The sequence below is a fragment of the Leptonotus elevatus genome, chromosome 17 (genome assembly GCF_054856555.1).
Source record: "Leptonotus elevatus isolate MCC_2025b chromosome 17, RoL_Lele_1.0, whole genome shotgun sequence".
NCBI lineage: Eukaryota > Metazoa > Chordata > Actinopteri > Syngnathiformes > Syngnathidae > Leptonotus > Leptonotus elevatus.
In genome coordinates, this window is record NC_141255.1 from 3,730,490 (window position 1) to 3,751,274 (window position 20,785).

The following is a 20,785-nucleotide window of genomic DNA, read 5'->3' on the forward strand; positions in this document are numbered from 1 at the left end:
CGTGAAGTCACGCGATACTACAGTTCATAGTCACATGAAACAGTCAACAGTAGTGTGCACATCGTATCTGCCTTTTCTTCATCATATAAAGCAGAATAAATTTAATTTGCACTAAAATAAGTGACGTGTCTTTTAGTTAGAGATATGGACGAGGACGGACTTCCGATTGTGGGCTCTGGAGTCGACCTGACGAAGGTTAGTGTCAAGCTAGCTTTTTTAGCTTAGCCAGTACATGAATGAATATAGCATGTACAGTTTGTCAAACGGAGTTGTGTTTGTTTGAAAACAACCTTTTCCAGCTTAAGCAAGTTGCTTGGTATATTTTCCAATCCAGAGTCAACATTTTAACACTTACATGTTATTGTCACATATTTGTATTTATTAATTTACCTGCTTTTAGGTTCCAGCCATTCAGCAGAGAAGAATTGTTGCTTTTCTCAACCAGTTCATCGTCCACACGGTTCGCTTCCTTAATAACTTTTCCACAGTGTGTGAAGAGGTTTGTGCTTTTATTTGCACATTTCTTACCACTTGTAAAACATAAAAACAAAACTCAGATATTCAACTTTGGCCTACAGAAACTTGCCAACATATCACTGCGCATCCAGCAGATTGAGACCACGCTGTGTATCTTAGAAGCCAAGGTTGGTTATTTCTTTTTCTTCTTTTGTTCATCACAACTCCTTGATGGAATACAATTCAACTGTGAGCAGATTTCATCCATTCCTGGACTGGAGGACGTCACGGTAGATGCAGTCGCACATCCCCAAGAAGTTCATACCAATGGAACTGGCACTTCTGGACCGGGTCAGACAGAGGGTCCACCTGTAGTGTTGCTTCCCCCTTCAGAGGTAAAAACACCCCACAATGTTATTAATGTGCGCTTCACTTTTATTAAATACGATCTGCTCTATTTAAGCCTTCAGACGATGTGACAACGCCCAAAACCGAGGAGGTGAATGTCATGACGGTGGCCAAGGATCCACGCTATGCCAGATATCTGAAGATGGTTCAAGTGGTGTGTAAAATTTTGTATTGTCGCTGTCACTTTTTTTAGACGAACCATCTCAGGCATAAACCTCCTGTTGTTGTTGTTGTTGTCAGGGTGTTCCCGTAATGGCCATCCGGAATAAAATGAGCATGGAAGGTTTGGATCCGGACTTGCTGGAGTAAGTTTTGAACATTTCCTCTTTGTCATTTTGTTGCCTTTTTCCACTTTAATGCGACACTTTACTGCTGGTGGCAGCAAGCCGGACACCCCCGTGCCAGACTTGAGAGGGAAAACCGGCGAGGAGCACAATATGGACGCTTCGGATAGCGAGTCGTCCTTCAGTGACTGATGTCGAGATGAATGCGATTTGGCCAACCATTGGTGAAGTGGCCTGCCTGCGAGCGGGCTAATTGCTGCAAATTAGCCAATTGCACAAGCTGCAGATAAAGCATTTAGTGGTTATTTCACTGAACAGTATGTTGGACATTCAAAATACTCAATGAGGACGTTGTAGTTCTCTGTGATGCAATCCAATTTACTAACATTTACCTTTTTAAGACAGTTTCATCCTAAATCGGAGGCCATGTTCAAAAACGTGCCTTATTTTATGTAACACAATAGCATAAATTGTCCATAGATGTGATCAAAATGGATGGCTGGAACATTGCAATTGATGTGGAGCACAATAGCGGTACTTTCAGAGAATGTCAACTTGAGCCACAGTTTTGTTGTTGTTTTGTTAACTATTAGTGCGCAAATAAAGTCTACTGATTACTTAACATGTTTCAAGCTCTTTTGTTGAACAGTAACTGCCATGCATACAACTTACTACCACCAGAGGGTGACAAGAACACTATCCAGCATCTTTCATGAATTTGTCGATATTTTTGCTATGATAGAATTTCTAAGAAGAACATACAGAAATTTTAAAGATTAATCATTTTTTATTGTTAAGTTGTTAAAAAAAAGCTTCTAAATATCCTTACCTTATGTTGTTGTCTAACAGCCCACAAAATGGATGGCAGGTCACTTCTCCCTTTAAACCGGTCCAAAGGTGTCTTCAGCTCGCTAAATTAGCTTTCGGGCTAGCTACTTCCGGGTTAGTATGGTGCCATGGTCCCGCGAGCTAGTTTTAGCTTCGCTTTTTAAAATTAATTTTTTTGACATACTGTGATTTACAACTCCTTGTTGGAAATATCTCAAATCAAGTACAATGTCTTACAAGTTCATTTTATTAGTGCAATACTTGAATGCATTATTTAAATGGCTCAAAGTACAGTACTTACAGTATTCATAGATCCTGAGTGAACACATTTTTTTTTAATCTGTAAATTGAATATATATAACATTTAAAGCACCAATCCCAGGAGCACATAGTGGAACATTACTCACACTAACAAAACGCATCCTTATTAATATTCACATGCATATTCCATCTTCCTGCAACTAATTAATTCTTTGAAAGATTACATCAAGGCAAGAAGCACCAACTATTGATTACATGAAAGATTGTCAAGTGTAGGCTCAATTGTGAAACATACTGATTAAAAAAATGACTATTAGCAAGTGGAAATTCTTCTTTTTTTTTTGTATAAAATATGTAAAACAACAATTGTCTTAGGCTTTCAAAAGATGACAGAACGGACAGGCAATATTTAACTCAGCGCAGAAAATAAGGCTGCTGTACTCTGGAAGAGAAAAATCTCATAATTGCACAACTATAGACCCATGACAGATATCACAGCATTGATTAATGCATTTAACGGGTCATTATGGCTCAAAATGTTGATTACAAAAAAAGCGTAACCCTTGGTCTTATGTCTTAACCATCTACAACCTGATAGAAGTAAACAACTTAATGCACCTCGTCTACTGTCTTGCGAGCAGCTGCTTTTCGGCTGGTGACTGCAGTAGTTTGCAAATAAAAGGCCATCATCACACGACCCTCTGGAGGATGTAGAGAATACCGATGTTGTCGATGGTGACGAACGTGGAAAAATCAGGCGACACGTGGACCTTCTTCAGTGCACTTCCTGTCGGGTAGAAAGTCTGCAGGGCTTCTCCTTTGTCCACGTCCCACCACTGGACGAGGACGCAATGAGAAAAAAGGTTTAAAAGTGTAAACTGTAGGCGGTGATATGCCGCCGTACCTTTACGTAGCCACCTGTGGACACCAGGAGGGAGTCGTCCGGCGAGAAGTGCAGGTCGGTCACCCAGCCCCCGTGCAATGAGTCGAGACCGTCCTTTCCCTCTCGCGAGCATATCTTCAGCAAGGAGCCTTCTGAAACACTCCATAGCTGTTAAAGTAAAAAAAAAAATAGTATGCTATTTGCTGGAATAAATGTACACAAGTTATCCCATGTTTACTCTTATAGTATTGCAAAACATTTATTCAGCAGTGTAATCTTATGTTTGAACCATGCGGGTTGGGGTCGTCTGTGAAGAGAGCAGAGCGCGAGAAGCTGCAGTTGCAAAACAAGAACATTCACAGATTCAGTTCTCCTCGCGAGCAAAAAATATATATCAGTCTCTTGTCTTCCTTCCTTGTCTGTTTCTTATTAAATGTTCTAAGTTGACTGGACACAATTTACTGCACACTCCTTGGATGGGTAGAACGATTCAAAGAACCTACCCGGATTTCGCCGCTGTCGTCCCCCGTAGCCAGCCGTTGCCCGTCCCAAGAAAAGCGGCAACTCCGGACGCAGTCTTGGTGGCCGCGGAGTATGTGGAGACACTGCCAGGACTCACTGCGCCACACCTTGAAGACCACAAAAAACAATTCAGCAAACGCAATGTATAGAAGATAGCGAGCGAATTAGCGCTATAGCTCGCACCTTAGCAGACTTGTCAGCGGAGGTGGTGGCAAAGTAATGTCCGTCCAGGGAGACGTGACAAGACAAAATGGCTCCCCGGTGAGCCTCAATGTGCCGCAGCTCCTCTCCGCTTTCCAGCTCCCACACCTGAGCGCGAGAACAAACCGCGTTGTTACGTTTCACTTCAAGGCAAGGCTTTTTTTCTGATGGCTTACCTTGACCGTGCCGTCAAACGAACAGGACAGCAGTCGCGTTTCAGCCGGCGGCAGCAGAGAAAAGCATCGTACTTGCTCCTTGTGGCCCCGCAGCACCAAGCACTCAGGCGACTGCCACTCCCACACCTGCACAGGAAGACATCGGTAACGGCAATCCAAAGGGGGGGACGAGGAATAAATGAGGGAGGGATGGCAGCCCACATTGATGGTCGTGTCCTCGGATGACGTGATGAGTGTTTTTCCGGCGTGGAGGAACTGGCAGTGCAGGACCGTCTTGGTGTGTCCCAGCAGGGTGGCGAGAACCTTTCCGGAGGGGATGGCCAGAATCTGCACATGTAAAAAATAAAATAAATAATAATAATAATAATAATATCAACACTCAAGTGGCCATCACACAATTAAACGAGACAAAGTGCAATTTCGATAAAAATGGCGTGGGAATGCTAAAAAGCTGAATGCTAAGAGTTGAATGCATGTGCTTATGAAGTCAATTGAATGATACATTATATGAAAATTACAACTTTTTCACTGCAGTTAAATGACAAATTAATACAAAGAAAACCTGAACTGCAATCTGTCTACGGTTGGGATTTAATCATTTCTGTAAAATTATAATCCACTTCCTGATATGATAGTCAGTTGGTATACATGTATATATGCACTTAGCATAACGGTCATGGATATATTTGTATCGAACCATCGAATGTACTAAATGTGGTCCAAAAGGAGTTTGAACCCAGGTTCTCAGTGGTGGCACGCAGTTGCTCTAACAACTGAGCTAACTTGACTTGTTCGAATTCACGGCTAATGGCGTATTTATTTTGAAAAGTGTCATATGATGCTGAAAACTAACATGTATTTAATCATTTCAGTGGCATTTTAATCAATTTCCTGATATGATAGTCAGTTGGTATACATGTATATGCACTTAGCATAACGGTCATGGATATATTTGCAATGTACAGTCGGAGGTGGGATTCCAACCTGCACCCTCCTGGTTACTGGACAATGCACTTTACCAACTGTAAGTCCAATTGAAAACGAATGGGGAAAAGTTGATATTTAATGTTAAATCGTGCCAATACTGTAATGTGGAATCAGACGATATATATACCGCGGGAGAATGTGAATTTTTGAAGCAAGCTGAAATTTGAACTGTGTAAATTGGAAATATTATGTTATGAGTTTTTTCATGGCAAAAAAGTGTGGAGAATAAAAATCACAATAACATATGTGGGAATGCTTAAGCATTGTCACAATGAGATCCAAACGTGGTCAGAACCTGCACGGTGCCGTCCTCTGTGCCAAAGGCGACAGCCAAAGGCTCGTTGCAAAAGCTCGTGCATCGGATCCGTGACGCCATCTCCTCCGACTGAAACAGCAGCGAACCCGCTCGGCCAACGCGCACCTCAAACGCACACAATGCAGTCAGTCAACCTGTCAATCAAATGTTTTGCACTTCCATGGTGCCGCCAGCTCACCTGCAGTCTGTTGCGGTTGTCTGCAGCCGAAACCACAAAGTGGCCATCTTCTCCCGGATGAAAGAAAGCATCAGAGTCTCTCTTTAGGCGGACTGCTGAGGTGGTGTGCACTTTATTTGTCTCCCAGAGCTGCAAGGGAGGGAAAATACATGTTTTAAATTTGACGGTTTATCTACAGCAACATCATTGACGGTAGCACGTCTCACCCTGACGGTTTGGTCGTCGGAGCAAGAGAGAAGCTGCGAGCCGTTGGGGGAGAATTGGACTCGCTGGACCCAACTGAGGTGGCCGCTGCAGTCAGCCATCTTCTTATTGTCCTCCAGATCCCACAGCTGGAAGGGATGCAAGATACAGACACGAGAGTCTAAACAAGTGTGGGGAAAAGTTTTTCCCTCAAAATTGGACAATTTAAGTGTTTTTATTTGTTGCCTATTTGTTTTTGTCTGTTTAAAGAGATACTTGACTCATTGATCCATTTTCAGCAGTAAAAAGTTAATATTTTGTCCAGAATTAATTTGATAACTTATTAAATAATTTTTCATGTAGACAGCAAGTGGGAAAAATATTTTTTAAAGTTATTAATTGCACATGAAAAAAAAAGCTATCAAATTAATTCTGGACAAAACATTAACTTTTTACTGCTGTAATGACTCAATAAGTCAAGTACCTCTTTAAATTCATGAATTGATTTATTGTAAATGAAATGAAAAGTATTTGTAAAATACGCCGTTAAAAATACAGTACGTTTTAAAATAAAAATGATTATTTTTATGTTAAAATAAAAATTTAAAAAAAGATCATATAACTAATTTATGATATAAAAAAAAGAAGAGGGTTGATTAATTATAAGTAAATTATTGCAATTTGTATGCTTAAATATAATGATTTTCTTATTGAAATAAAACACTTTAGACAATTTGGACTTGTTTCCTATGATACCACTATTGATATGTGAAATCATCACTAAAAATAATCACATTTGCATTTAATCTTAAAGAACTGTTTTTAAACTTAAATTTTAATCAAATCACATTCTTTCTTTATTTCTTCCTTCCTTTCTTTCTTTCTCTATATTAAATTGGAGTGTTGACGTTCAAACTGCGCATAATGTTACAGTGGCTTATAAAAATATGAGATACAGTATTCTTAGGAATAATAAAAAATAACCCTTTTTATGATAACTGTTTATGGTGGTACTTATGATAACTGTTTATGGTGGTACTTGGTACAAAAACTTTGGAAACTGTTAGAACACAACATAATGAAAAAATTAATTTGGGCCTTTAACTCAAACGTTTGCCCATCCCTGGTCTATGTCTCGTACCTCTACGGCGTAGTTGGAGAAAGCAATGGCCAACAGGTTGCTGGTGGGACATGCGTGACAGTACTGCACCATGCTCAGGCGACCCGTTCGGATCTCGAACAGCATCTGGGCCGTCTCCACATCCATCACCTGCCGCAAAACCGACACGTAAACAAACAAAGTAGTCTAAATTGAACACCATAATATGACACCCACTCACCAACACGGCGCTCCTGACAGCGCACACCAGCCGCTTGCAGTCGCCCGTCCACGTGCTGCACTTGACCGGAACCTCCTCGCCGGCATCTGCGCACCACTCACACACGTTGATGGTCTTCCACTCGTTGGCGGACGACACCTCAAAGAGCTGGAGTGAGGACAGATACAGGGATGCATTCTTTTTGGCATTCTTCGGTTGAGATTGACAAGAAGAGCATGTTCACCTTAACAGTGCCGTCGTTAGAGGAGGTGGACAGGTAGGTGTCGTCGGGGGAGAAACAACAGTGGTTGACCGGCTGAAAGTGGCCAAACATGGCGTTCTGTGAGGAGGGTTTGTTCAGGTTCCACAGCTGAAAACACAGAAATCCACAAATTTGACCACATATGTAGTCAGATAATATAATTATTATATATATTTTTTTTAATGCATTACAAACTGTTTTATTGTTTCTTTTGGAAGGATGGAACAGATTGATGGCATTTTCATTCATTTCAATGGGAAAAGTCAAGGAATCACTGCACTTACCTTGACGTTCAAGAAATTGTCATTGGAGCAGGTGGCCAGCAGGAGGCGGCGTGGTGTGTTGGTGAACTGGCAGTGGTTGACCTGCTCCTCGTGTTCCACATCAAAGACCCTCAGCAGCATGCCGCGCTCTGGGTTCCACACCTGAGAAGACACGCAGGCACTCAAAACAAATGTGTGGGCAAGGAGGAGAAAAGTTCAGTTTTACCTTCACTTTCCTGTCACTGGAGCAGGTTGCTAGGAGACGGTCGTCGGGGGAAAAGGCGCAACAGAGAACCTCGTCATCGTGGGCTTGGATCTCTGTCAGCTTCTCACCGGATGTGCTCCTAAAAACCTGGTAACATGGAATGGAAATATGGAAAAGTATATTTTAAAAGTCAAACTAATTCAGGGCAGCTCCGTTCAAAACAAGTCAATTTCACCCACAAAAAAAAAATAAATCCTGAATATTTTTTATTTGAATCGTTTCCAATCAGATACCTTGAGCGTCTTGCTGGCTCCGCAGGAGGCGATCTTGGCTCCGTCGTGGGAGAAGCATGCGGCGTAGACGGAGCCCTGGTGGGGATGGATCACCAGCCGGGACAGGCTCTCCACGCTGCTCTTATTTCTAAACGCGGAGACAAAAAAATGGAAACACGTCCGGGAAAACATAAAGGAAGCTTTCTTGCTCGCTTACAGCCAATCAAAGTAGAGTTTCCCGCTTCTGGCCCGCTCCTGCGCCTGCTGAAAAGCCTGCCTGTACACTTCTGAGGCCTGAGGCTGCGACAGAGCCAGCTGGACCACGTCGGGAAATGGCCGCTGCTCCAGCTGGTGACCGTTGAGGGACAAAAACTCCTGGAAGTGACTCCGAATGTTGCTGTTCTGCGAGTGGGGCAGGGAGATCAGTACTTGAGCAATTCTCCATGCTGCATTCTTAACTTTGCTTACCTTTTTGTCCAAAATGGGTCCATATTCCACAAAGTCATTTATAAGATGAGCCGGACTCAGTATTTGGGCCTTGTGGGTGATCCAGTCCAGAGAGAACATGAGAGAGTAAAGATCCTGAGAAGATAAGAACACCATCAGGAATACAAAATCCACTCCCTCAATGTCAGTTTGTTACCTGGGTGAGGTTGGCTTTGGCCATGTGGTGGGCCAAGAACCGGATCCAGTAGAGGCACTCGTCGTCCCCGGATGTGGGCGGAGCTTCGCTATAGTGCTGCTGGTACTGACGCACAACCTTGGTGTGAAGATTCTGCAGCACAAACAAACAAACACACGTCACAAAAATGTCACCTTTTTTTGCGAGTTGACTTCTATACAGACCTCGAGTTGAGCACGATTCTGCTCAACCAAGAAGTCCAGTTGAAGGTCGTGGAGGTAGTACAGTTGAGGTTTGTTGTTATTGTCCACAAACAGCAGGGACTTGTTGACAAACTCCTCCAGGATGTCCTCCACCTCCTCAGGCTCTAGATCCCACAGGATAGACAAAACCTGGAGAAACAAGATGCCATTTGGATCGGTTTCGGCACATACATTTGGAAACACTAAAAAAAGGAACATATGTAAATATTTCATGTAACCATTTCAATTTGGACCCCAAGCTGAAAAAAAATCCATATATGCACATATACATATATATATATATATACAGTGTATATATACATGCATATTTTTTTTATTATTATTATTTTTCCCAGAAGATTTTGATAGTAAATTATTTTCGTCAATAGGATGGCCTTTTTTTAGTTGAGTTGAATAATAATAATAAATTAATTAATAAATTAATATTATTATTATATGATATGTCAAGGCATTTGTGTGACATAAATATTCACAAAAACAAATGAAAACACCCTATAAAGCTTGGCCATAATTTGAATTAATTGTAATATAATAATAATAATAATAATAATACTTTTTTAATCCAAATTATTTAATATAAAACATTTTTTTAGTAGTGAAAATAGCCTGGCAACGAGTTACTGTCATTATGAAGTCCTTCAATTACTAACTCAGTTACTTTTTTAAGCAAGTAATGAGTAACTATAAGTAATTACTTTTTTAAAGTAACACTGCGCTTATGAGTAAATTAAGCTTAAAATAAGAAATACCACAATTCTATAAGTGAAGGTACAGCAGTTCATGAAACTTTTAAACACTACTGCCTGACTGTAATGAATATTTTTCCACATTCGCATCCACCTTGGCGGGAATTTTGATGTCGGGCTCCAGCACGGCGAAGTCCCGGTAGAGCTCGCGGTGCTCGTCGGGCAGCACCTCGATGCTGGCCGCCATGGCCTGGTCCAGCGCGTCGTAGTCATAGGATGACGACTTGCGTATGCGCTTGAACTGCTTCTGCTGCAGCTGCCGCAGGTAGTAGCTCCAGCGGTCGGGCTTCTCTTTGAGCAGCGCGCCGATCAGGGACACCACCAGCGGGGAGCCTGGAGTGGACCAAACGTATGATCAAATATCACAAAAGGCTATTTATTTATTTATTTATTTGTTTGACATTTATGAGTGAGGATTTGGGGTTGACAACACACCTTTGCATTCTCTCACAATGCTCCGGGCCTCCTCAGGCAAACCTTCGAGTGTGTTTCTAGTGTACAGCGCGATAATCTCCAGTGCTTTGTTATCATCCAAACCACTCTCAACCTCGACTTGATGTTTAGCACCTGAAACGGTTTGATGAGTAGGTTTTCATAGCTCGAAGATGGCGCACAGTGGTTCGGGACTCACCGAATCACTTACCACTCACTGAGTCAGCGAGGCTTCTATTCCTGGTGGTCAGAAGAATGCGGCAGTGGATATCGAACGATTTGAGCACCATGCTGTCCCAGGTGTCATCAAGAATCAGCAGAGATCTGGAAAACCAACAAGCAGACATGTGCGAACATCTCAAGAAACACTCAAATGGAGTCACGTGCTCCTTTCAAAAAACAACATTAACCTGGGGTATCTATGCAAAACCAGGAAGCGCAGACGTTCCTTGGCCTCGTCCAAGGAGGCGGGAGGCCGCTGGAGGGACTGGGAGTCCAGGCTCTGCTCCAGACGGAAGCAAAGCGCTTGGATCTTCACCAGCAGGTCCGCCTTGTCCAGCTGGCCAATGGACAGCCAGTGGATGCCTCCTGGGAAGCACTCTGTGCAAAAAGAAATAAAAAATAAACAATATCACAACCAAATCATTGGGCATACAAACAAATTGGACACAGATATGAATCACCTTCAATGAGTCCCTGGTCTCTGACAGCTTCGGCCGCCAGCGTGGATTTTCCCGAGCCAGCCATGCCGAACACAGTAACCCACCCAGTTTCCTTTCGGAGATGGTAGAGCTTCTCCCGGATCCGGTTGACCAGCTCGGGTCGGCTGACAAAAACCACAGGCCTCTGAGGGACCCCGCCGGCACTTAGAACTATTTGGACTAATAGAAAAGGAGGAAATGGTCACTTGTAGTGCCCTGGAATTTTGCGACCCTAATTCTCTTACCATTGGATGTGCTGTCAGAACGCCTCAGTGACGCGCCAGGAAGGGCACCGTGAAGCAAATTGGCCAAGTCATAGTACGCCTCCTTGACCAGAGCGTTATAAAATGAGATAAAAGCACTGTTGTCCTTCTTGAGCAGCAGTTCCAGCAGCGCCGCCGCCTGCTCTTTCCTGCTAGGCTGCAGAAAGACACAATATCAGCGCATATTTCAGCGAGGAATTTTTATTTTGTATCTTCATTCCAGCAACCTGTGCACTGATCCTCTCTTCCTCCTCGCCGCTCAACACGCTATCGCTGATCATATGATCCATCAGGTAGGCGGGCTTGATATCCTGCTCCAGGTTGCGGCGAAAGCGAAGCAGGCTGCTCCGCGCGCCTTCGCCCAGCATCATTGTCGACCATACAGGAACTGGTTGAACAAATGGAGTTTCTGCAACAGGGACACTCATGTTAATGTATGTTTTTATCTCGTGGATCTAAAACAATCAGAAGCACTGACCTTTATTAACAACCTACGTTTAAAAAAAATTCCAATAAAACTATACTGATGATTATTTTTTTTCAAAGTCAGTTTTCTTCGTTTTCTGTAAGGTCATATCATGTTTTGCTTCCTCCGGTGTCAGGTGTTGTGAAACGTTTCTAAGCAGGATACTGATTTTGTCTCCAAACAAGCTTGCCATACAATGAATGAGAAAAACACAAAATAAAATAACGAAGACGAGCGCTAACTTTTCCAAATACTTCCAAAATTACATTTCCAGCGAACATAACCTTCAACTGAAATTTTAAATAAAAAATAACCTCGTCGTTCCTTTTACAACTGAACCGAAACTATTCCTGCATGTCGAGGCGAGTTCCCCCAACACCTGTGTGAACAAAGAAAGTAACCGCGTACGGATACTTACGATTATCTTCTTTTCTCTACACGGGAAGATATTTGTTAAACTGGGTCATGAATGTAATTTAAAGTCACAAAATAACGTCAGAAGTAAGTCAAACTAAACTGTTTCGTGAAGCCATACGCCCTCCTCTTCCAGCCTGCTTCCTCGTTGACAACATAATAACAACTTGCCCGGCAGGAGGCGACCAATAGTGTGCCGAGACTAAACCACGTGACAAGTGAGGTCAACTGTTTTTGTTTGTCACTGGGCAGACTTGTCGGCGAAACAAAACGAAAAAAAATATATATATAACATACATCTACCCATATTTAGTTGTATTCACTAGAATTGTTTAGCTAGCAATGTGTGTATTTTTATTTCGCGTGTTTACTGACAATTCAACTTACCAATGCTATTGAGGGACGGATATGATGTTTTTCTCACAGTTGAAATAATTATGCAAATACAAATTGCCCTACAAAATGTATTATTAGCTATCGCAAAAATGTTTACCAATATACTCAACACAATTATTTAAAAACATAATACACGCTTGCATCAAAATAGTATCACTTTTTTTTATTAAGTGTAGTACAGAAGGGAAAAAATGTAAACTTCAGTAAAGGTAAATAATTGCTTTTTTTTTGTTTTGTTCTGTGCATCTTTGGATCCACACTGGACTCAAAATCCCTCTCGAGCTCAACACTATTTTGTGTGTCCACGCGGGTTCTATCGAGCAAATGCAGGAATAGGATAGCTACAGTACCGAGCCATGTAACAAACATCACCGATCACACAAAACGGATATAATTGACATATAGCGCAAACATATGGAAAATTGTCCCAAACAAAAATAGTAAACACAAAAACACAGCCATGCATACAAACATACAAACAAATCCCTAAAGTTGAATAGTTAATAGGCTATGAGGTTTGTATCATCATTTATATACAGGTGCAAAAGCAGATGTAAGTGAAATTAGTGACATGATTTTTATTTATTTTAATAACTTAATGATTTATATACCTGTATACCTACTTTTGCAACACACTGTATACAACAAAAGTTTATAAACGGTCATGTGTTTATATATATATATACCTGTGTTGTTACTCTTCTAAATAACGGAATCTGCTTTAGAGCTCTTCCATACATTTGCATGTAAGAATCACAATGACATTTATTCATAATTTCCTACAAATAATGTATATTTGTTCATATATATATGCTGGCGACGTAGTGACAGACAGAAAAATGAAATGCTCCTCCATTAGATAGCAGAACAATTAACCTATTGCTGTTCATAACAGATAGATTTGCCTTCAGGCACATTCTCATTATTTTCCCCACTTTTTGTAACATTTTATGTTTGCTGACATTTTTCCAATGTAAAATATGTGCCATGGCTATATATAAAGGATTGGAAAACACTTTGCTGTATTAAATGCTATACTTCACTGCCGGCAAAGCCGGCTCAGTTTGCAATTCTGGTGTCTGGTAAAAGAACAAAACGGACATCACAGGTTCATTCAGAGGCAACAGTGTCATGAGGCGGGGAAGATGGCGGCGGCGACGACGGCGGCGGTGGGCTGTTGGTGGTGAACATCAACTTCCTGATGATGTCGGCGTAGAAAGGTCCATATACGGCCTTGTTGTAGTTGACCAGGGAAAGGAACTTGGTGGCCAACGTGACCAACTCCGAACGGATGGCGGTGAGGCCGGCGGGTGTTTGTTCCAGTCTGGCTTGAGGTTTGGGATCGCAGATGAGCGCCGTGAAGTAGTGCTGCACGCGGTCCTCTGCGGACGAAGGGGAGACATTAGGACAATGATTCTGGAATTCAGGAAGACCGCAAGCATTCCGGAACGTACCGACGAGAGTGCGGATGGGGTTTTCCTTATGGGCGATGCTGCAGATCTGGCCCGTGAGGGTGGCCTGCAGCGCGGGGCTTAGTGTGGGGTAGCCCCTCTCTGCGAGAGACTCGTTCAGCTCGCTGCAGATCTGTGCGCTGACGCCCACTAGCGCCTCCTGCAGGCTTAAAGTCCTGAAACAAGGTACAGTGAGACCGACCGTTCGACACTGAACGGTTATGTTTTCAAAGCCTTTTGAAACCCTAACCCAGGGGTCCGCAACCTGCGGCTCTGGAGCCACATGTGGCTCTTTAGTCCCTCTCCTGTGTATCTTAAAAACAAATATATATATATATATATAAATTAATATATATATATTTACATATTCATTTTTTTGATGAAATATTATTTAATTGAATCAATGATTTAAAAAATTAATAAATATAAAAAAATGATCAGCCTTCAAATTTTTAAGTTGTCAGAAAATGAGAGATGAAAGGTTTGATGAAAAACTTTTTTTTAAATTACCTAAAAATGTTGAAAAGGTGACCATAAAATGTCCAAAAAGGAAGAGGAAAATGTCAGTGAAATTGCCAAAAATGTCATCGAATTGAATCAAAGAACACGCCAGAAAAGAACACATTCAAAAAGTAACCATAAAAAAATCGCAAAACAAAAGGCATCCTCAAAATGAACATAAATAGCTATAAAACGTCATAATTACCATAAAATGTCTACAGAATATCAGCTTCAAAATGTTTAAGTTGTCAGAAAATGAGAGATGAAAGGGTTGATGAAAAACTTTTTTAAATTACCTAAAAATGTCCAAAAAGTGACCATAAAAGTTATCATAAAATGTCCACGAAATTGGCAAAAATATCAGAGAATTTAATCAAAAATGTCAGAAAAGAACATCTTAAAAAGTAACCATAAAATATTCAAAAACAAAAGAAGACATCCCCAAAAATACCATAAAATGTCTTTAGAATTGCCAAAAGTCCGAATATTTAAAAAAGAGAGGCAGAAAATAACATTTAAAAAGTAGCTATAAAACACCAGAAAACAAAAGAAAATTTCCCCAAAAATGACCATAAAATGTCCACAAAATTGCAACAAAAAAAGTCAGAAAATTGATTTATGGCCGGAAAGCAAATGTTCAAAAAGGCAACCATAAAATGTCCCAAAAAAATTCCAAAATGTCAGAAAACTGATAGCAAAAAAGGACAGATGTAAAAAAAAAAAAAAAAAAGTCATAAAATGTCTACAAAGGGAAGAGATGCAGAAAACGACCATAACAAGCCCATAAAATTGCCAAAAATGTCAAAAATTTGACAGAACGGCAGAAAGCTCTAAAAATGTATGAAAAACAAAGTCTGAAAAATTACAACAACAAAAAAAAAATCAAAAAATGGAAGACTTTGAAAGGTAGAAGAAAATGCTGCATATTTTTGTATTATGGTGCAGCTCTAATTACCTCTCAGTACATCCAGACAGACTTTTGGTTATTTATTTGGCCTAAAATGGCTCTCTCAACCGGAAAGGTTGCTGACCCCTGGCCGAACCCTACAGTACACGATGCACTCACGGGTTGTGGTCGAGCAGCACGGCGGTCATCCTCTTGAGTCGCTCCGACAGGGCCGCCACGTCCTGGACAGGCCCGCCGACCACGCTGTAGACGATGAGCAGAACCTCGTTGACCGCCTGCCACCGCTTCAGCTGCGCCTGCACCTCCCGCAGGCGCCCCTCATCCGTCATCCACGTCTAAACGCGGCATTAAAAAAAATACACACTGCAATGATTTTGGCCTGTTTTACTGCTGCTTCTCCTCTTTTTTCCCCGTGGCTGATTCAAATCATTTCAACCGAAACTGTTTTAAACTCGTTGAGGAAATTTACAAAACTATTCAAATGAAAGTCTACGTACCTCTGGGAGTGGGTGCTGATTGTAGTCCCACATGAGTATGTGTAGGAAGGCCGCATTTAGAACTTGGAAGGGTCCGGGTAAACACGACTGTCCTTTTCCCCGGTTGCTCGGCATGGTGGACAGAAGCTCCTCAAAAGTCATTTGGATCCAAGCGTTGGTGTTGTCCAAAGCACCTGATCCAGAGACAGAAGACATCAAACCCCGACGTCCTCACCCCGCGGACGTTTGTCTTGGCACTGCGCTCACCGGGCGTCTTGTCCAGGATGCTCTGGAACGTCGCCCTCTCGTACTCCACGCTCTGCTTCTGCATGACGGGCCGCAGGTTGTCGATGGTCAGGTTGACAAAGTCTGCCTTCATCAGGTCCAGCACGCGGAAGATCTCCCTGGTGGATGAAGACTCTCGCGTCAACGTGGGTTCCCTCGAGGAACACGTGGACGGTTTTACCTGAAGAGCGTCACCGTGTTGTCCGTGCTCTCCCTCAGCTTCTTGATCTCGTCGTCGCGGACGGGCGCACACAGCTTTCCCATGGCGCTGATGATATACGAAGCCAGGCCGGCGATGTCCACGGCGTCGTTGTCCACCTGTTGCCTGATCAGGTCCATGTCCAGCACCTCCAGGATTTGCGTCCGCATGCGGTTGGCGCCGGGGTTGAGGAAGGACAGCAAAATCTATCCCAAGAAAAAAAATAATTAAAAAACGAATAAATACGCTTTTTAATTATTTGTCATTCACTCCCAAAAAACATATTTATACGTTTGTAAAAATAAATAATAATAATAATAATAATAATAAAAATAATAATAATAATAATAATGTTATGCTGGAGCATACAGAAAGTTTTGCTACAGCTTCTGACATGAAAAGGTTGCTTAAAGCAATGGTAGTTATTACAAAAAAATGACCAGCAGGTGGCAGCAGAGTATAAGAGATCACCCAGGGCCATTTGCAAAAAAGCTATTTTTCCCAGTGTTTTCAACAGGTTTGTGAATAATGACTTGAATCTTTCTTTTGGTAGGTTCTATGTTTATATAGCAATAGAAGACAACCTTGCAAAATCAGTCAACATTCAGTAAAGGGAGCGAAGGGGGTTGCTTCAGTGACAATAGCTGGGAGTGAATGAGTTAATGGCTTTATTGGGGCGTGGCCCAGAGGTAGAGTGGTCGTCTCCCAACCACGAGTTTGTGGGTTTGATCCTCAGCCCTTGTGACCATGTCGAAGTGTCACCATATGGTGTGTAGATAAAGCGCGATATAAAAAGCAGTCCATTAACCATTTTACCAAAATGAATCATATGAGTCCAAACCCCCGAAACTGACATCGAACCCAGGTTAGGAACCGCTGATTTAACAAGAAGGTGATTTTTGATTTGATACCTCTCGGATTTCCTCTAGCAGTTTGATGGCTTGCTGGTACTCGGGCGGGTCGTCGTTCAGCTCAGACTCTAGGATGTCCCAGAATGCCTTGTGGACGTTGTCGCGGACCATCTTCCATAAACTGGAAACACAGCAAGCGAACGTTGCTTGGCTTACGTGACTGAATCGCCATAACGCTGTGTGCAAAGATCCCAAGCAAGAATTTGACCAGCTCGGATACTGGAATGTTACGACCCACCTCATCGTAAAATAGACTTACATATTTCAAACTGTTTTTATTTTATTATCAATATTTGTATTTATTTTTTTATTTGCACGGAAAGTTATGTGTGTGGACAGTACTACAGTCTCAACAGTGTTGTGGTCAAATCAAAATTAACTCATTCGCTGCCATTGACGGCTATAAACGTAAAAAAAAAATATTTTCACTATTTCTATTAGTTTAACATTTTTTCCCACTTTTGTTAACAAGATTATGAAAACCTATATATTTTTTTATTGAACATTAAGAACAGATGTAAAATATGCGATTAATCGTGAGTTAACTAGTGAAGTCATGCGATTAATTACAATTCAAAATTTTAATCGTCTGACACCCCTAATTTTTATTAATCTGTTCTTTTTTTTTCTAATTGCATCAGGTGATTTAACATTTGTAATTGTAATTAATCGCATGACTTTAATAGTTCTAGGTTTTCATACTCTTGTAAAAATGTAAAACTAATATAAATGGTTAAATCGAATTTCTGACGTCTATAGCCGTCAATGGCAGTGAATGAGTTAAGGACATTTCTAAGTGATAAGTCATTCTTTTGAGTATAAGTGTATGACTCCTTAACTCAAAGTTGTTGTTTTTTAATGAGAAAAATCGACAACACGCTATCAAAACAAAAACATCACAAAATGTACACTGAAATAATAAATCACCTCCTCTCGTTTAATCGCAAGGTTACTTTGTCAGTGTGAAATCTGGGCGTGTTTAGCTAGGCTATAATTCTATTGTATGTATGACAACAGGTTATACCTCCCACCAACTAGTGGTAACTATTTGATATTGTTCTGCCTGTCACTACAGGTTGCTAGCGTAGAAATATGGAAAAAAAAAAAAATAATAATTCAGAACAGTTAAGTGAAATTGGGCACTCGTCGGGAATCACGGTTTGAGCTAATGCGCAACATTTGTTTTCCCAGCTACGTTTATACAACGTGTTTAAACAACTTGGCCGGGAGAGAAAAGCAAGCAGCCCCGACTTGTTCCACGACGGGAGTGCAAATACTTGCGCGCGGCGCGTGGCGCAACAACGCAGACGGTGACAGTTTTACAGGCACGATAATTACCTGTCCTCGGGCAGGCTGTGCGGCTCCAGGTGGAAGTCGCGGTTGACGACTATCTCGTGGAACAAGCTGAGGTTGGAGAGGTCTCTGGCGGAACCCATAACCTCGTCCAGGGTGCGCGTCTTGGGGGGGCTTGCTGGTCGGTAACAACAGAGGTATATATTTGATAACTGCTGATCATGATGTGAAATTGTTTCATCCTTACTGACACTTAAAAAAAAAAAAAAAAAAAAAAAGTTCTGTACACAAATACTTGTCGGTACTCACAGGAGGGCGAGCAGTGTTTGCTGGAGCCAACGCTGGTGAAGCTCTCGCGGGAGCAGTCGGTGTCGCTGGCCGACGCGGTGCTGTCGCAGCGCCCCTGTAATGACTCGCCATCGCTGCCCTGCTCGTCGCCGCTGGAGGAGGTGGACGGACGCTCGTTGTTCAGGGGCATGTTCCGAGCTGCGAGGCAGTCCGTGGAGTTTATTTACAAACCCTAAGAAAACTCTTGCCGTGTGACCACTAACTTCTGCCTGGCCCATCGCCATGGAAACGGTTGCTAGATGACGCAACCGACAGTCAAAACAAAACAACAATCCACTTTTAACAGCAGCTTGTATTGAATGGGAACGGGATCGGGTGTCCCCATGGTAACGCAGGAAATCCCTTGGATCCGGTTACATTTGAGTTGTTTTATAGTAAAAGCGTCACAAAAAAAAAAGAATAGACAGCAAGCAGAGGGTGACATAAGAGCCCCAGTTGCAGTTTAGGGAGAGCTATGATTATCTGGATTATCTCGAAAAACATGTTCTTTAATCAAGTCTTAAATAAATGTTTATCCGGCTGATCGCAAACTTTTTCTTATTTTTATTTTTTTTAAAGAATGACATTTCCACAATTCAAGTGTCTAATATTATCTAAGGCCCCCAGAGTGCTCATAATGCTATCTGGAGCTAAAAATGAATGTTCACTCCCACTTTGGTTTAAAGATAGCACAACAACAAAATGGGGGAAGTGGGGGGGGGGGGGGTGATGTGTTCGTGTGTGTGTGTTCCCCTGCTGTGACGTTCATTACATCATCTGCACGACCAAATAGCTAGGTCACATAAAAAAGCAGCAGGCTAATTTCCGCGGATTACCCACAGAGATTCCGGAGCAGGGATTATTTCTGGCATCTGCGCTTCCTTCACAAGTGTCGAAACGGCAACATTTGACCATTCTTGACAGCATTTAGACTACTATTTACGATTTCATACTTGTTTACGTGAGGTCTGTGTGGGAATTATGTCGTAAAATAGCTACAATAATGCAGACATAAATGGACTTCGGATCAATTTAATGTGCACAAGTGTAGAAAATGTAGTAAATATAGTACAAGATCAACTGTGCATCGTTTTTATGATTGTGGGCTGCCAAGTGTCTGAACAAAGACGTCGAGATTGCTGCAGCACAACGTAAACAAAACTGTGGATAAATAAGGCGGGGCTTACAGGAACGGACACTCCCCATTGGCTAGCACCGCCCGTCTATCACCCCTACATGGAAAATCTTTGGTTCCGAGCACAGCACATGGACCAAAAAAATATCCACACACGCGTGAGAACAAGGTACACGTGATCTGGACTCAAGACACAAACAAGAACAAAAGCCAATAAAGTATTTTCAAATAACAATTTAAAACAACTAATGTTTATTCATCGGCACACTTTTATGGTTGTTTCTGCCAATCCCGGATGTTTTTTCCACGTTAAAATTTTGCACGGTATAGTTGCGTTTACTTTAATGTACGATTTAAATGCATATTAAACACAACTAATTTGTCATTTTGACCAATTTTCTGGAAAATAAACACAATCTTTTGCCAATTCTTCGATACTATCAGAGTTCTCATAAGTGAGCAAAACTCGCATTTGAGCGAGGCGACAAACGAAAGCTTCGCGATTGTTTCAGAAAAAAAGTACATTACAAGTGTATCCTTACCGTATTTAAATCTCCCGAAATGGAGACCGATATAGTTGCTTCGTGAAGCGAAGTTTAGCCGTTTCCTGTGTTGAAAGCTTGATGGTTTAAAGGTCCTTCGATTCTCAGAGGAGCTCGAGGACATACGGGCGAAACCATTTGTGACACACGGGGGTGAGGTTTAGGAACACGCGCACAAAAACAAAGACAGACTGTCATAGATTCCATAAAACGTTAACAGTATTAATGCAGCAACACTAATCGCTGTAAATATAAAAGATGTGGCACCCATTTTGACTGGACGTCGAAGAGAAGCGTGATTAAGACTACTGTATCACCCCTGGGTGAAATGGTACGCTGCCATTAACTTCATGAGGGAGGGATTTGTTTACGGATGTGACTTCACTAAGGAATAAAATGACAACTCGTCATTGAAAAGACTTTATTAGACATTAAGTACGTGATTATATGT

The 20,785-nt window shown here is 41.8% G+C and overlaps 3 protein-coding genes across 3 annotated transcripts; 1 reads left to right on the forward strand and 2 right to left on the reverse strand.

Moving 5' to 3' along the window:
- The first annotated feature begins 7 nt into the window (after nucleotides 1-7).
- washc3 (WASH complex subunit 3) lies at nucleotides 8-1,770 on the forward strand. Its single transcript, XM_086059662.1, has 7 exons — nucleotides 8-195; nucleotides 401-499; nucleotides 579-644; nucleotides 714-851; nucleotides 920-1,018; nucleotides 1,105-1,169; nucleotides 1,247-1,770. Exons 1-7 carry the CDS (start codon nucleotides 145-147, stop codon nucleotides 1,338-1,340), a joined length of 612 nt encoding a protein of 203 aa, XP_085915788.1. The 5' UTR covers nucleotides 8-144; the 3' UTR covers nucleotides 1,341-1,770.
- A 430-nt stretch (nucleotides 1,771-2,200) lies between these two features.
- apaf1 (apoptotic peptidase activating factor 1) lies at nucleotides 2,201-12,060 on the reverse strand. Its single transcript, XM_086060231.1, has 27 exons — nucleotides 11,916-12,060; nucleotides 11,259-11,440; nucleotides 11,014-11,188; nucleotides 10,751-10,948; nucleotides 10,478-10,667; nucleotides 10,279-10,391; nucleotides 10,071-10,202; nucleotides 9,730-9,968; nucleotides 8,851-9,018; nucleotides 8,648-8,779; nucleotides 8,473-8,586; nucleotides 8,222-8,406; nucleotides 8,026-8,152; nucleotides 7,754-7,879; nucleotides 7,549-7,689; nucleotides 7,247-7,372; nucleotides 7,024-7,170; nucleotides 6,825-6,953; nucleotides 5,707-5,832; nucleotides 5,501-5,629; nucleotides 5,302-5,427; nucleotides 4,221-4,346; nucleotides 4,020-4,145; nucleotides 3,826-3,951; nucleotides 3,624-3,749; nucleotides 3,142-3,288; nucleotides 2,201-3,073 (listed from the first exon to the last, which is right to left on the reverse strand). Exons 2-27 carry the CDS (start codon nucleotides 11,400-11,402, stop codon nucleotides 2,927-2,929), a joined length of 3,765 nt encoding a protein of 1,254 aa, XP_085916357.1. The 5' UTR covers nucleotides 11,403-11,440; nucleotides 11,916-12,060; the 3' UTR covers nucleotides 2,201-2,926.
- A 389-nt stretch (nucleotides 12,061-12,449) lies between these two features.
- Nucleotides 12,450-20,606, reverse strand: tcp11l2 (t-complex 11, testis-specific-like 2). Its single transcript, XM_086059656.1, has 10 exons — nucleotides 20,335-20,606; nucleotides 18,640-18,816; nucleotides 18,376-18,508; nucleotides 17,038-17,158; nucleotides 16,109-16,332; nucleotides 15,910-16,046; nucleotides 15,664-15,836; nucleotides 15,326-15,501; nucleotides 13,762-13,934; nucleotides 12,450-13,689 (listed from the first exon to the last, which is right to left on the reverse strand). The coding sequence occupies exons 1-10, from the start codon at nucleotides 20,456-20,458 to the stop codon at nucleotides 13,418-13,420; spliced, it is 1,710 nt and encodes a 569-aa protein (XP_085915782.1). The 5' UTR covers nucleotides 20,459-20,606; the 3' UTR covers nucleotides 12,450-13,417.
- Nucleotides 20,607-20,785: the final 179 nt, after the last annotated feature.